This window comes from Aphis gossypii, chromosome X (assembly GCF_020184175.1).
Source record: "Aphis gossypii isolate Hap1 chromosome X, ASM2018417v2, whole genome shotgun sequence".
Taxonomy (NCBI): Eukaryota; Metazoa; Arthropoda; class Insecta; order Hemiptera; family Aphididae; genus Aphis; species Aphis gossypii.
The window spans coordinates 36,193,652-36,211,854 of record NC_065533.1 but is presented as its reverse complement, the minus strand read 5'-3'; the positions used below and the strand labels follow the sequence as shown (position 1 = coordinate 36,211,854).

The following is an 18,203-nucleotide window of genomic DNA, read 5'->3' as shown; positions in this document are numbered from 1 at the left end:
CTTAAAGCCTAAAGGTAAGCATGCCTAATTGCAATGTCATACCCGTATACACTGATACGTAGGTACCTATTATATATTTAAACAATATACTAAATACTTACAATATTTTTATTACATCGCATTTCTACCCATCAACGAAAAAAATAATATCTAGAAAGTTAGAAGTGTTGATCAAAGATCATGCATGCTAAATCTAATAAAAATCTACAAATAATAATATATTATACCTACGCATTATATATTACTCATAGTAATCAATAATATATTTTAATTTTACGCATAGGCCATCGCTTGTGCACCATCGGCGCATTGTAAATTTTAATCCTAGCCAATAAGACACAGAAAAAAATAGGGGAACCAAAGTATACCCTGCTCCCCCCCCCAAATGGCGCCCCTGGTTTTAATTATGAAAAACAATGAATACAGTAATAAACATAATTGTTAAATTTAAAATGAATAAATTATAAGTGTAAACACTAACTTAAATATTAATTTTGCACGAAGTAAATTATTACTACATTAATATGTATACATTTCACCCGGTCAAGGTATGTCACTCGTTAAAGTATTATATTATTCTCGTTTGTAAACATTTATGTATAGGTTATATAATATACCTAGTATATAATCACAAATTTTCCCTATAATCCTTAGTATCATCGTGAGAAATCAATACAATTAAATACTTTTTTTACAGCAATAAATATAGAAATTCTATTTTTACTCAAACATTTTTTTATACAATTATGTTTTTAAAATTTTTAAGAATAATAGTTATTAAGCACCATTTAATTAATCTCGATTGGAACGCTGATTTTTTTTTTTTGACAATCCGAAAATATTTAACTACTAGTGAAAATTTCATCTAAGATTGAACAATTTCAATTTTTGATAACCGGTATTTTGTAAGTCAATTTGTAATAACTAATAATTGTTTCGAATTTCGATAATAAAGTATCTACATATTTCAGCCTGACAATACTTCTACATGAATACATTAATCTAATCAAAGTTTTGATTTGAATAGAAATATCAATAGCTGTGTTTTATCGTTTACTGAACAGTAAAATTGATAACCTATTTTTAATTATTTTCATTGAAAATTAAATTTTTAAATTTATTATTTTTCATGGTGTACGTGTGGAATCCAAGAGCATATGCTTGAATACTATAGTACCCCCTTGACATAGTGATTCCTGGAAAACAAATACTAAACACAACATGTATTTATCAGTAGGCTAGGGACATTTTTAAACAAAATTGGAAACAAAAAAATATATCTAGTAAAAATAAATAATTTTCCCCTAAATAATACTGATACTAATTAATAACCAAAATTGACTGTAAAGAAAATTAAAATGGTCACATTTAACTTCTTAAAGATATTAAATAAGTATATTAAGTGGTGTTATATTATTTAACTAATCTAGAAGGTTTAATTCCTCCATAAGTATATTAATTGGTATAACACTAAAAATATATTAGTATTCGCCAAATGTTATTGTGAAAATATTGAATTTTTAAATTCAGAATTGGAAGCTGAAATATATTTGAGGAAAAATAAATGGCTGAAATTCAAAATGCATCACAAATTGAATTTGAAATATTAGAACACTGCAATGAATTTTATGACTAAATGTGACTAAATTGATATTTATTTGTTGTTTAGTAAACAATGTTAATCAATTATAATGTAAATATATATGTGACCGAATTAAAATTATCTGTTGAAACATTAATTTTTTTAATAAAAGAGAAGACACATTTTTAAAAATGGAATTTGTTTTTAAAATTTCAAAAATAAATATTAATTCAAAATATATAGGTATCTATTAAAATTTAAAAGTATAAGTACTGTTATACTCATCACTTGTTTTTCCTATGATAATTTTGACTTTCGAGTTAATAATTAATTAAATTAGAATCAAAATGAAGCAGATACTTAAGTGATACAATTTTTAATAAAATAGTATAACACTATAAAAATATGTATGAAGCGAGACCAGTGTAAAGTATTCAACTAGAAAATGAACAATATTATTTCAATTACTAATTTATTAATTAATAAATATCATATACAAATTAAATAAGTAACAAAATTAATTTGATTTGAATTTTTCAAACTAGTTATCTATGTAAACATGCAAACAATACTACATAAATAAAAATATTAGATTTCGCAGTTATTGTTTTCTTAAATAAACTTTTACCTAAATAATATAAATACATTTAATTTCAATGTTATGTCTTAGGTAACACTTATACGTACCTAAAATTTAATCATGAACACTTATATCTGCTGGCTGTATAGTATATATCAAGATTAAAAAAGTTGGAACATGCCCACTGTCAAAATGTCAATTATAAAAATAAATAGGACGCTTTAACTAGAATTGAATAACAACAATATTAATAATATAATTATTTATACGATTGATGAAATATTAAAACATGCATAACAATATATAATAAAAAATGTAAGTAGGAAAATGGAGAAGATATACCTAATATAAGTTGTTACTTCAAAATTGTTATTATTATATTGTATTATATTGATGTGATAACTTATGTTTTTAAATTTTTGGCCTGGAATTATGATTGATAAAATAAGATATAAGTCCTTTTTATTTTACTAATAATTTAACTTTCTATAAATTTTAATAAAACAAATTTACTAAGAATAATAGATAATAATGAATATCATTGTTTATAGTATAGTATATTTTAATTGATTTTTAATTTTCATTATAAATATTTTCATATTTAATTAAGTTATTAGTATGATAAAATATATTGTTTACCTTAAATTAATTAGGTAATTAATAAGATAAACACTTTTGATACCTTTAACTAATCAATTAGTATGATACATTTTTATATACCTACTTCTTATATATTAATTTGTACAGTACCTAACATCATTTAATATTTTGTAGTATTTATTATGATTGTATTATAATTTGATATGATTGATTGTTTAATACAATCATGCCAAATAATATTAAATTAAATTTCTATTTTACTTGTGAAATCAAAAATATAATTAATGATCGATTAAGAACTATATAAAGTAGAAAAAAAAGTGGTTTATGACATTTATTCAACAATATTGGATTATGTGCTATCGTGCTTGATTTATTAATACATTATATATATAATACGTTATCTACATATATAGAATTAACAATAAATATAAGCATGATTACCTATACACGTTACTTGCAAAAAACATTATTTGGATAAATAAAAAATAAAATTCAAAATTGTTAATATTTTGGATATATCTATCAATAAAGCCAATAGATATTTACTAATTTAATGTTTTTAGAATTTTAAATGACGAGCATTGTACTGTCTAAATAGCTATCATATATAAATACATTTAATGATTACTGATTAGATTCAATACTCATCAATTCAAAACTGGGTATCAACGAGTTAAAAACTTAAGTTACTTAATGAGTTACTTTTTTCTTTAAAGTAACTTTTAAATTAATGATTTAAATTTTTTTATGCAGTAACTTATGAATAAATGAATATTAGTTGTCATATTAAGTTGTTTTTTCCTAATAATATAAACCTGGTGGATTTAAAATATAATATTTTGTTTTGTAATTCTTTTCTTATTAAAAATTATATCAAACATAAATATCAAATATTATTTATAAATTATAATCTTATATAGGTACTTATAATATGTGGTCTAAATAGGTACTTATAGGTACTAAGTTATAATATCAAATAGTTTCGCACTACTTTTGGATTATTCTATAACAGTAATAAAAATTATTAAAATAGATACAAATGTGTACAAAATATTCGAAACAAGTAAATAATTTATATAATATACATAGTATACTGTATAGTTATATATAATGATTTACAATAATAGTATAATATAATATATGTATATGAACATTATGAATAATGGATATTAACACAGTTATCTGGAAAATAATTATTGAGAAAATAAAAATATAACTACCCCAGTATTTCAATGTCCATACATATTATTATTATTAATAATAAATTATTTTTTTATAAATAGTAAAAAATAATTTTTTGATTGTAAATACGGACTCAATTTTTTCAAGTAAATATGTTTGATATTATATAAACTTAATTAGAATAAAAATATATATATTTTGATTTTTTTTTTCTTACATCCAATTAACAATTAGTAACATTAATAGCACCTTGTATAGGTATTTTTGAAAAATCTTAACATTACTCAGAGGATACCTCGAGGAAAAAATTCTCCTAATCTTCCAAAACATTTTATTGCAAAATTCCTATTAATAGATTATACACACCCACATGTGTTGTCTACGTCTTAGAAGTACCTACGTAATATAGTAAGTTTACACTCAGCAGATCACGTAAATCCATTTTAATTTAAAAATTGAATTGACTTATTATAAAACTTGATGGTAAGAACATCATCTGTGTTCGTATACTGTTTTGTTTACTATAGTTTAATTTATTAGTAAGTTGTGCATGTATAATATAGCGTAAATTAAAAATGATCATAAATCACTTAAAAACAGAATAATTGTAAAAACCAATATACGAACATAGATAATATTCCTACCATCAACTTTCATAATAAGCCAATTGACTCTAAATTTAAAAATTTAATTTTAATTTAAAAATTGAAGATACTTTTAGTAGAATGGGACCACCTACTTTTTACCTACGCCTTGAATTACATTTAGAATTTAATAAATAAAATTGAATAAAAAATTCAAACATATAGGTACTTCAAAACTTTTTAGAAAATCTTGATTTAATCAAGTGCCTCACAAAATTGGCTATTATCTTCAAATTAGATTGATTATGTTCATTGGATATTTGTCAGATTATATTAAACCATTTAATTATTACATTAAAATAATGTAAAATTGGGATCAACTACACTCAACATAATATTTAATAGTGCACCATCATTTTTAAACAAAGGTCTTATATTTCTAATTATTTTTTTTTTTAATTAATTCGTTTTTAACTAAACTAAATAACTTTTCTTATTTTAAGTTATTAATTAACTTTTACAAGTTGAAAAAAGATAACATTTAACTTTTTTTATAATACCAAGCTGAAATAATTTGTTAAAATATGTCCACCCTTGCTAATTATACCTAAATAATATATAATTCATTTAATTATACAATTTAAAAGATAACTATAGCTTTTTGTGTTTTATTACGAATGATTTTAAAGTGAAATACTTGGTGTCATTTGTATTTGAATATTTTCTTTCAAAATAATTTAAAACATTTTTTTTTCAATTTTATTAATTATTGATTCTGATTTGAGCTATGAATGTATTGATTTTATTATGGTATGTATTATTATTTTTTTTTTTTGGTTATCGTTACTTTTGAAAGTAATATAAATGCAAATTTTTTTTATGAGCTTTAGATGTTAAAATTGTTATAATATAGAATATTAACTCGAAAACGATTATTTGCCCTCAGACAATTTTTATTATCTTTTTGTTATTAAAACCAAAATAATGGAAGATACCTCCTTGACATTTTTACCAAACTTTTGTTTTAAAATTTTCTATTCATGGTAAAGTTATCAAAATGTTTTGAATATTTTTATGAATAGGTTAAGTTTTACATTTCTTTCTAGTTTTAGATTTTGAGTTGAGCAAAATGTTTTATTTTCTATAGTTACTTGAAAAAATGCTTTGATTTTTTAATTTTTAGGATGTTTTGGAATGTTAAGATAAAAAATTGGATCTTTTAATCTTTAGAGAAATCAAAATTAAAAAAAAAATAACAATTTTCAAAATCATCATGAAAAAGTAAAAATTAAAAAGTTTTTTACAAAGTCGATTTTGATTTTTTTTATAGCTCCAAAACGAATAACCGTAGAATCTACGGTTCTCCAAATTTTAAACAGTATTAAAATCACAATTTCTTACACATGGTGTAATTTTATTATTTTAAAAATATTTTGACTTGAGTTTGATATTCATAAGCCACAACAAATATCTTATTTTTATAATATTTGAATATTTAATACGAGATTCCTCATTTATTATTTATTGAAATAAGCATGACAATAAAAAAAAAAAAATGATTAAGTTGTCAATTAGGTACATTGTAGGTCGTAGGTGTCTTTGTGTTGGTCGCTGTAAAACGTGTATGTATTTTATAATAATGTCAGCAGAATATTTGTTTTCTTTTTAGATCCACGCATAATATAAATAAAAAGAATTAATGTAAAAACGTTGAATTGTTATGATTTTTAATTTTTGTATAATATCGCCTATTACAAAAATTACATAGTATAATATTTTTGTTTATATTTATTTAATTTATCACGCAAATTCATACAATAGACATATTCAAAACCAATGAAATACTTATTATTTATTGTTTTATAATATTATATAACTTAGAATTCAATAAACTTTCTATAAATCATCTCGTTGATAGTGGAATTGTTATTTTATTTTTAGCATAGTTTCCCCCTATCCCGACAACTTCGAATGAGACACTTTGTTCTGTTTTTACTAGATAATCATATTACTTCCATATTATCATATTCAATATGTGCGTATTGTGTGTAAAAGAAAATCTTGTAGGAGAAAAATAGTATATTGTGTGACAAGGGCGGGAAGTGAGCCATTTCAGTCGCGGGCGTTGTGTGCGGCACGAGCCGTAGGCAATGTTAGCCGTAGGCAAAATTATGTTTTGTAAGAACCGTGGTAGGTGTAGGTACATTTTAGTTTCTGGTTGTGCAGGGGATACCTACGCGCCCGGCGGCCGGCACTTTTGGGGATTTCCTCTTTTCCGCCCGGCACTTTGGGGATTTCCACTTTACCGCCTGCTGGACGGAAAAAGGACGCTTTCGAACGCTTCAACCGTGGTCGAAAACCAAACTTTCGGTGCAGGCGTGACAAAAAATATTTTTCCGGTTTTAAATTGAATTATTGTTAATTGTTATTATTAAAATGAAGTACAATTGTTATAAAACACCTATTTATGTGTAATGAGCGTTAAATAACGCACAGTTGTTAGCAATTAGCATGAGACATGTCGTTTATAGGCGTAAATTGCACAATATGACATTATTAACCCCTACAAAAAAAGGCTTTTATCATATATAAATATTTCACAAAAGATAAAAATCATTATACAATTCATGATGTATTTTTATTAGTGTTGAGATAAAATCGTTTGCCCCGTTTTATTTTTATTACAAATAACAACAAAAAATCTAAATTCGATATCTACCGTTTAAGTACCTATTCATTTTAAATTCAAACGTCTTAATAAATAATACAATATACAATAATTAATATAATAATATAATTATAATCTAATGACGGTCCGAGATTTTAAGGAGTGAAGGTAAGTTCCTAATTTAGTATTAACTATACGCGTTTTAGCTTTAAACACGATCGTAAATATACTTTCATCGGGTTTTTGACGCGTATGATGAAATACGTAAATACCTAAATATTCCATGGAATATTAGACTAGTCTTTGAATGAAGTCGAGTCCTCCATCCCGCCGGGATTCATTTATTGTGCTTCAAGTGTTGTTCGAGTGCAGCATTGTGGGCTGTTCCGCCCCAGAGCGGCGCGAATATCCTGCTCTCCATCATTCGCACGGTCTCCGGCGAATCGTCGTAGCACATCACCGTACTCTTGATGGCCCGGATCACGTTCACGTCCGTCTTGATCTTGTGGGACAGCCACGCTTCGGCGTCCGCCATCGTAGCCACTGTGCCGTCAATCAGACCCAAGTCCATAGCCTCAGCGGCCCTCAGCATCCGGGACTCCAGCAACAGGTCCAACGTCTTCCGGGCGCCCACGATCGACACAAGCATGCCGGTGGAACCCCCCGCGGGCACTATGCCCATTTTCGAGTGAACGAACCCTATTGCCGTGGTATCGACAGCGTTGCACATTAGCCTGTAGTCACACACCGTCGTTAATTCCGCCCCTCCACCAATCGCACCTATTGAAAAATTATTATTCGTGTTACTGCCATACGCGTAGTGTGTGGTACTTAACCTAACGTAGTGGAAATATTTTTTTGTTTTTGCGCGAATGAAAGAAACATTTTATCACAATACTTATAATATTACCCATCACTTGATCCTGTGCGGCGTTACCTGTGACCGATCAAATAACGCATGCGTGGATTTACCCTGTCTTAGATTTCGCGTTAAATACTTAAATGTAACTATTATTATAATAGGTAAACGTTTTTTGACACAGTAATTTGGATCGTTTTGACAAAGTATAAAATACAATTCTAAAATTATATTTAATTTTAATATAACTGTATTGTCCTATTTTCTGTAAAAAATTGCAATCCTGTGTAAAAAAAATATGTTTATTCGTTTTGACAACAAAACCAAGGATAAAATAATAAAATATGCACTTTGATGTGTCTTGTCTTACACGATGTTACCAGTTACGAAATATAATATCGTGAACATTTTTAGTCTCTATGGTTATTATAGTTTTATATGTGCTTATAATTCAGTCTGTGAAACGGTTAGTCAGGTTTTCCTATTTCATATAATATATATAACCTATACATTTTGCAAACCTGTGCGTTAAAATTTCAAAATATTGATTTGAGATGCACATATACCTATACTGCAGTATAGAAATATCACAAACAAACATTGTTTTTACTAATATAGATTATGATATTGTGAAAATGTCTATAGGGCTAGGTTTGTAAATTGTAATACGTTTTTGATTTTTAGAAGCGCTTTATACTTTCATAAAAGAAAATACATTGGTTAATCTATGGTTATATGAATAATAATAGAAAAATATTTTTATTTTATTATAAATACCTAATTAGTATAATAATTTTATAATACTACCTGCCCCTTCAATGTATGCAACTGTAATAATGGGTAGCCTTTTGAATTTATTAATAACATGACCAATGTAAATGTTCATAGCGTATCCAGATAATGGGTTATTAATTTTTTTTGCCATACTCAAATCTCCCCCAGAACAAAAATTTCCATCAGCGCCATACACTATTGCTCCTTTGCAATCGGTCCATTGGGACAACTTTTCAGTAATTTCCTCTAGGTCCGACATCATTTTTACTATATCAACACACAAAAAAAATTAAATGTTAAAAATTAAAAGTAATAAAACAATTATTATGAAATTAAATACCTATAATATAATATATTCATGTATTATACTATACAAAGCATAATACACTTCAAACATCATAAAATACCTATTATTATGTAGTTCATACAAAATGTTACACAGTTACACCACGTTTTCTACTCTTAATTTTAAGTCTTGCATACATATTAAAACTTAAAACTTAAAATTACTTTTTCAAATTGAATAATTCAATTTTTAAATATTTTCATAAGTTAAACACACCTGAATTGAAAATTAATTAAATTATTTTTATTGTATGGACTTACCTATTTTTTAGTTTTTATTTTTATAATTATACATTAATAATAAAGGTACTTTATGCGTTTTTCAAAGACAAAATAAAAAATTAGCTACATATTTTGATGATTCCGACTACATTTTTCAATAATTCTTATAATATATATTCCCGACTTCTATTTTTTTTTTATAGTTATAACTTATAAGTTATAACATTTAATATTTATTATTTTGTTCTGCGTATTTTTGATGTTGCACTATCGGACTAAATTTATAACGATAATCATTATTTGATTCTCGTAAAAAGCTTTTAAATTAAAATTTTAAACCATTTATGTTGTTGGTTATATATATATATCTGTCTATGTGGTTTTTTAAGTATACAACCTACTGTTATTCCTCTGCGTAATCAAAATTAGTTAGAATCTTATTAATTTTATTTTTTATCATCTTCAAATTTTTATCTTATTCTTTTTAGTAACATGTCATACTCGTATATTGTAATTTGCCACATAAAGAAATGATACGACAATCATTTCGTTCTTTACAATCCGTGATATTGAATTTGAAAAACTTAACTAACACATATGGCATACCTTTTAAGAGGACGTCATACCCGCATGTGTTGTCTCCGTCTTACACACGTACGACATAGACAAAACGCGTTTACACAGTCTGAGTAGAACTCGCTCAACTTTGGTTCTAGAGTAAATATATCTTTTAGAAAATTAAATTGTAACAATATTTTTGAGAGGAAGAAGCTGCGTTTTTTGTAAACAACTTAAATTTTGAAAAGTTAAAGGTCATTTTAAAATGTTGACATTTCAATATTTCTAAACGATATAATTAATGTTATATTGAGAATAATAGAAAAACAGAAAAACGTAACATCTTGCCTTAAGAAATATTGTCACAATTCAATTTTATAATAGGTATATTTACTCTATAACCAAAATTGACCATTATGTTCTACTCAGACTACGTAAACGTCTTTTGTCTGTGTCATACGTGTGTAAAACGGAGACAACACGTGCAGGTATTGTATCCTCTTAAAATTCCCTACTTAATCAATGGATACTATTATTATAATAATATAGGTAATCAACTTTTTAGGTATTATTAAGTTTTTTTCGGATTTGATTATAATCAAAGGTATTTATAAGAATTGTCTTATTCTACTGTGTAGTATACTCTTTGTTCAAAATTCAGTTCTAAAGTTGACTACGCAATTGAAGGGTGATAATTAAAAACGTGGTATTGCCAAAAACCAAAATATTCACAAATCAAGGAAAACTGTATCACTTTTTCTGACAACTATACACACTCAGGATAAGTTAATTTTTATGTATAAAGTAGAAAAAAAAACGATTGACCGTGTCAAAATAAATGTATTTGAGTTTTAAACCCATTTTTTTGACGATTAACGAATTTTTTGTCAGCCCAAAATGTGGTTGAGCAATTTTGAATTTTTGAAAAAAAAATCGAATCTTATGCCTTCAAATTCCCATACTTATAAATTATAATTGAAAAAAAAATGCATTGATTTTTCCAATGATATACTATAAGGGTAATACGGGATCTCTAAGTCATATAATGTATACCGTTACCTATTAAATATTACAATTGCCAACTTTAATATTATATTAATATTTTTAGTGTAAATATGGTGAAGTATCCAATAATAACTTAATTTTAAAACCTTACCAATTGAACGTCTGGATAGGTTCAGCATTTTTAAAATAAATATTAATTCAAGTATATCTATTAAAAGTATAGATACTGTTGTACTCGTCACTTTTTTTGATCTATGTCAATTTTATTTTCGAGTTAATAATTAATTAGAATCAAAATGAAACAGGTACTTAAATGATACAATTTTTAATAAAGTAGTATAATACTATAAAAGTATATATTAATCAAAACCGGAGTAAAGTATTCAACTAGAAGATGAACAATATTAATTCAGTTACTATAATTTATTAATTAATAAATATCATACGCAAATTAGATAAGTATTACAATCATTTTGATTTGATTTTTTCAAAAGAGTTATCATGTTTAATATGTTTGAATAAGTTATTGCTTCATTTTAAATAAACTCTGACCTAAATAATATAATTAGGTACATTTAATTTCAATATAATTTCTTAGGTAGCACTATACATATCTACAATTTATCGTGAACTCGTATATCGGCTAGCTCTATAGCGGCATATCAAGAATAAAAAATTGAGGCGTGCTCACTGCCCATATTATGTCAGTTATAAAAATAAATAGGACGCTCTAACTAGAATTATAAAAACAATATTAACAACATTATTGACATGTCTATGTCTTATGGCTGGGGGTCATTCTATTAATTTTTGCGACACCGAGAATATTACCAGTCGAGACTGTGATTGTTTATAGCAATTGGTCGCTATGTAAAAATTTATAAAAAAAAATATATTATATTATTTACTATAGGTAAATTTAATTTACCTACAGTTTAATTTTCTTTTCCTTGTATCTAATACCTAACCGACACAGACATTCTTATGTCAACTGTATTTAATAGAAACAAGACATATACATGTACCGATGTATATGCATGTAGTGCTGATATAATATATTTTATTATTCATACAGTTAACAAAAAATACATTGTAATATATAATAGTTGAAAATGTAAGGAGGAAAAGGGAAAAAGATATAATAGAAGTAGGCAGTTGCTTCAAAATATTCATTATATTATTTTGACGTGATAACTTACGTTTTTAAACTTTTGGTCTGGAATTATTGATAAAAATTATAATAGACCCTTTTATTTTACTTATAATTTATTTTCTATAAATTTTAAAAGAACAGATTCAGTAAGAATGATATATAATAATGAATATCTAATAATTTAACATTATTTAACATACAAAATTCGTACAGTCGCAATATAACTTTTTATTATTTCCGAACTGTTATTATAATAAAACAAATAATCATAGGCATGATCTTAACCTGGTATATTAGTGTATAATAAATTATGCATACGTTTCATTTGCTTACACAATTATTGGAGGTCAAACTGCGAGTGAAATATAATTGTAGTACGTGCGTTACAGTATTTATCAGTATTTAGATCACAATTTCTTACACATGATGTGATTTTATTATTTTCAAAATATTTTAACTTGAGTTTGATATTCATAAGCCATAACAAATATATTATTTTTATAATATTTAAAAATTTAATACGAGTTTTCTCATTTAGTATTTTATACTGGTGCTAAAATATCTAAAAATATATTTATTTATTATATTTATGAAACTATAGCCCTTTTGAAAGAAAAAATTAAATATATACGGGTATTTCAATTAAACCGTATAATATATTAAATAATTGTAAAAAGTATTTCTAATATAATAAATTGGAAAGAATATTAACGTTATTTTAGTTAATAATAACATATCAATATATGGTTTTAGTAGTGTCTTCATAACGACAAATACAAATAAGGTTTTGAAAAAAAAAATAGTCATTTACATAGATATTAAAATATCTAGTACATATAAAAATTAATTGTTTGGTAATTGTAAAAAGATACAACATTGAGTAGGTATAAGAATTAAAAAAAATAATACATTATTTCTACCAATAATTATCGTCCGTGTTACATAAAAAAAAAGTTGTGGTCCTTTAAAACAATATTATAATTTATAATAGAGATGATATGAGTTAAGAATTATGTAGCAATATCGTATGTGTAATTGAGTATGATAATCTATATTGACTAATAATATTAAAAATGTACAAAAATTTAAATTGCATCTTTTAGTGATGAAATTGTTCATCTATTATTACATTTCTGAGTTAAATATGCTCAAACGCTGATACATATTATATTCTTTTCTGTATAACAGGGTATAAAATGCGTGTGACATGAACTACCATCTCCACGATTAAAATTAAGCTGAAAATTAACAAGATGGACATTAAAATGTTGACGATAGCGTTGTATAATTAATGACATTCATCGTTTTCAAACCCGATGCAACTCAACAGCATTTTTGAATTACCCCCCAAAGTGTTCATCGTCGTGTGATACTTTTTTTTTCTTCAACATCTGAAAACAAATAAAATAATGAAATAATAGAAATAATTTTTTTTTTTTTTAAACAATATTTATGAAATATCTAATTTATTTTTTATTTTTTCATTTATTTAAACCATTTTATATTGTAAACATATTCATTGGCCAATAAGCCCCTACATGCATAGGTAGATAGGTACGTAATTTAATATGATACAATATATTATGATATCGATGTTGAACCAACGCTTATAATACGTAATTAGTTAATCTATCGTTAATACATTTTAATAACAAATAATTTATTAATAGTATAGCGTTATTTATTGAATGTTTCTTGAATAATTAGTAAAAATGATCAAATTTTAATTTTAAAGTGTATAATACAAAATATATTATGTTATAGATGCTTAATAAATTGGCTATCTGATAATTGTAATAATTGAAATATTATTAACAATATTTTGTTTTGACCCAAATATGTAACTGATCCAGTACGACCCGTAAATATTCGTTTTTAAATATTTCAGAAGTGATTGAAGCATTAAAAGAAATTTTGGAAACAACTAATGACCCAAAAACTAAGTATTAAGCAAATTCCCTTGTTGTAAACGAACTCGAAAGTTGTGAATTTGTTTTGAATTTAGTGATTTGGTACGAAATACTTGTGGATATAAACATAGTTTGTAAGCATTTACGAAATGAGAATATGGATTTGGAAATAGGCACGAAATTATTAGATGGATCAATTGATAGATGGAACTTTTTTACAAAACTATAGAGAAAATTGTTTTGAAAAAGCGAAAAAAACTGCTAGGGAAAATGCATCGTAGATAAATACTGCAGGTGGTTCATCGAAAGATTTAGATACAGTTTATATGTATTCAGAATTAATTATACTTCGAAATATTATTGATGATAATACAAAAGTTTTTCAAGCGTTAACGTTGATAAAGAAATCACTTGGTAGTTTTCAAAACATTTCCATTGCTCTTCGAATTCTTTTGACTATTCCCGTTACTTCTGCCGGGATAGAAAGATCCTTTTCTAAATTAAAGCTTATTAAAACATACTTAAGAAGTTCAATGACTCAAAACAGATTAAATGCATTGCAAACTATCTCAATAGAACACAAATTAGCAGTATCTAAATAATATAATTCATTGATTGATGAAAAAAAAAAGTAAAACTTTTTAATTAATACACAAATATTAACCTAAATAATAAAATTATAATTTCCAAAGTTGTGTAAAATGTATAAGTATATAAGTTTTATACTCTTGTATTCTATATAATATAGTGTTTAAATGTTTTGAGTTTTGATAAAATGAAGATTTTTTTCATGATTTTTGTATAACAAGTAAAATAAATTTATCACTCTTTGAATTGATCATATCTTTTAGTAAGTAATATTTATAATATTATCTATATTTCTATAACCAAAAATGTACATCGTGAAAAATTATAATTTGTAATAATAATTTACCTACTTAACACCAAAAAATAACTTATTTTTGCCTAGGGCCTCTCAAAATCTAGCGACGGCACTGAGTACGGGGTTACGTGCAATTAGTAAAATAATATCTGTGGGTTAACTCTATCTTAAACTCCCTTAAATATAATGTATACATCCAAATATTTTGACCAAATAAAAAATACAGATCTAAAATTATATCCAAGTATAATAACTTTTTATTTTACTTATTAATAGTGCGCCTAACGACCTGATAGACTTTAGTGTATTGCTAACACATACAAATATGACTGTTGACTGTTGGTATCATTTTATACTTCCATTGATTTTTTTATTAAATCATATTTTAATGTTTAATAGTATTATAACTGATATTAAAATCAGTATATTTGGTCAAGGCTAAGTTATTTAAAAAATACATAATTGTATTTTAGAATCTAATTGGAACTATGAATTAACTCGTATATTGATTTTAATCTCTGTCCACGGTGTTCTTGAATACGGTTGATTTAATATTATATAGACTCCTAAAGCCAATGAATCAATAAGTATCATTTGTCTTATTACTTTACACCCATATATTGTAATATTTATATTTGAGATTAACTTTAAGCCTTTATGAAGAAACTATTGAAAAAATACTCGTGAACAATCTTATAATGACACCTTATGTATCCCCTCCGAAGCTAATCTTATGAGAAAATTACCTAAAGTAAATAAAAAAATTAATTGTTTTGAAATAATTTTGATATGTTTGTACAATACAAACTTTATTATAAATGCTAAATGTATACATAGGTATATATATAAAAATATTAGTTGTGAATTGTAAGATAAAATTATCTTATAGATAGTATTCAAATATGTTATAATAAATTGTTTATTGTTAAGAATTATGTAAACTTATTGTAATTAATATTACTTTTCAAGTTGACAGAGACAAGTTGTTTGAAAGACATTGATTTGGATCTGGTGTAAATCAAGGTGAAGACATCAAAAATCATTGTTTCTTTCAACAAATTGTCTGGAAAGATATAATAAACTGTATTTGTGAAACTCCAAGTAGGTATATAAAATTATTAAGCTTACTCTAATGTTAATTTTTTAATACAATCGTGTAATATTGTTTAGAATGGCGCAAACGACACAACGCATTTTGATTCCAGATTTACCAATCAGCTTCCAGTAAGTTGATTAATCTGTAGAAGATTCATTTATACTACAAGCTATAAAGATGAATTAAAATTTGATGTAAATATTTACTATTTTGTCTTTGTTTGCATTTATTGTGAAATTTATAATTATTGATTGTAGTATAACATATTTTATTATATACTATAACCTTTTCCCATATATTTAATTTTTTTGAAGTTAAAAATTAAGGAATTAAGTAATTAAATATATAAAATATTTTATTGTTTATTCAATTATTGCTTATTTTAATTATTTTAGACTTAATTTAATAACTATCTACAACTTTATCATTTATATTATTATTTATTTTTTTAGGGTCTTACATATTATATAGCTCCATCATTATTAGACACTTTTGGTGTGAGTACAAGTCGAGATCAAGCATTAATTAATACATATAACAATTGTTGTACAGAAGAAATGGAAAAGCCGATGGATGACGAAGATATTTTACATAAAAACGTATTATTATTTGGCTCTAAATGTTCCACAAAATCTTAATCCATTCAGTGATTTTGAACTAACTGCATTAAAATGTGCTCTGCTTTCTGCTACTAGAATTGATGAAGAAATGGAAACTGATAATTCTTCAATGCCATCACCATATTCTAATGTAATAAGATCCAATCTAATACCAAATTTTCACTTCCGAATTGTGCAAGCTAACACCATAAATCACAGAGAAATATATCAATCAAGGTTGTTTGATGCATACGCTCGACCAGTCAACAAACATTCTGCTATGTAACTATGATATTATGATCTTAGTTACGCCCATATGTTTATAAAAATACATGAAAAAATACGAGCCAATATTATTATATAAATATAAATACCTACTTTATCCAGCGCCATGGATAATAAAAAAAAAAATATTAACTACACGGCGATGTGTGCATAGTATATCGAAGCAGGAGTTGACCGTTTAAACCACGGCTATAGATCCTATAGTATCTATAGCTATGGTTTAAACTGTGTAAAATACAAACAAATTTGTTACACGATACCTATAACTAATTTTCTACTATATCAATTAATTCCTATCAAACTCCAAAACATTAACAATTTTATATATAACATGCTTTTGTAAAAATCATCAAAATTGTACGTTTAGATATTAAGTTATAAATGAAAAAGTGCGAAATTTATATTCAATTCAGAATCACGGCAGCCGTTTCTAGCGTCACCGATGCCATAGATAATAAAAATAGATAAAAATTAGTGATATCCCAAAAAAAATAAACTTCGTAAATTACATGTTAAAATGGTTAACCAAGGTGGATATATATATATATATATATATCCACCTTGTGGTTAACACATAATTATTTACGAAATGTATTTGTTGTGATATCACTAATTTTTATCTATTTATTTTTATTATCTAGGTATCTATGGCATCAATGACGCTAGAAACGGCTACAGTGATTCAGAATTGAATATATATTAAAAAAAAATATTAGATCTTTAAGCACTATAAAGATGTGATATCATTAATAAATGGTAAGTAGGTATATTGAATTTAAGTAAACTTATTTTATTTCAATAATTTTGCTTTGCGAGGAATTAAAAAATTAAAGTGTAATGAACAAAAAATTAAATGGCGAAGGACTATTAAAATGTAACTTATTATTATTTAAAAAATATTCTTATTAATATTTATATACTATTCTAAATAATTCCTCGCCAAGTAAATGTATTACTGAAACAAAATAAGTTTACTTAAATTCAATAAGCTTACCATTTATTCGTGATCTCACATCTTTATAGTACTTAATGTTCTAATTTTTTTTTTTTACTTAGCCATTTTACACGTAATTTACGAAGGGTTATTGTTGTGACATGTGATATAAATATACAAATATACAATAATCAATGAGTATGCTATTATTATTGAGTTTTGAATGTGCATTTAATCTTAAATGAAGTAGATATTATTTAAAAAAATTGTTAATCATATTAAATTATTGATAATAAATCAAATAAATCGTTCTTTCTGTGTTTACAAAAAAATATTTTTTTTTTTTTTTGAAGAGTTAAAATTAATAATTTACCTGTGGTC

General features: G+C 25.1%; 2 protein-coding genes across 2 annotated transcripts in view; both read right to left on the bottom strand.

Annotated features, from left to right (window-relative positions):
* The window catches only part of LOC114128566 (ethylmalonyl-CoA decarboxylase-like), a 33,858-nt gene that overhangs the window by 6,159 nt on the left and 9,496 nt on the right, over nt 1-18,203 (bottom strand). The gene's annotated exons all lie outside the window — the stretch shown is intronic.
* LOC126552921 (ethylmalonyl-CoA decarboxylase-like) lies at nt 6,425-11,321 on the bottom strand. The gene is made up of 3 exons (XM_050208096.1): nt 11,114-11,321; nt 8,866-9,099; nt 6,425-7,979 (listed from the first exon to the last, which is right to left on the bottom strand). The coding sequence occupies exons 1-3, from the start codon at nt 11,139-11,141 to the stop codon at nt 7,537-7,539; spliced, it is 705 nt and encodes a 234-aa protein (XP_050064053.1). The 5' UTR covers nt 11,142-11,321; the 3' UTR covers nt 6,425-7,536.

Excerpts from the sequence above, each read along its gene's own strand:
- LOC126552921 (XM_050208096.1), bottom strand. The coding sequence starts at position 11,141 with ATGCTGAACCTATCCAGACGTTCAATTG. Across the intron at positions 9,100-11,113 it reads CCTATCCAGACGTTCAATTG|TAAAAATGATGTCGGACCTA; the intron begins GTAAGGTTTTAA and ends GTGTTGATATAG. Across the intron at positions 7,980-8,865 it reads TGCATACATTGAAGGGGCAG|GTGCGATTGGTGGAGGGGCG; the intron begins GTAGTATTATAA and ends ATTTTTCAATAG.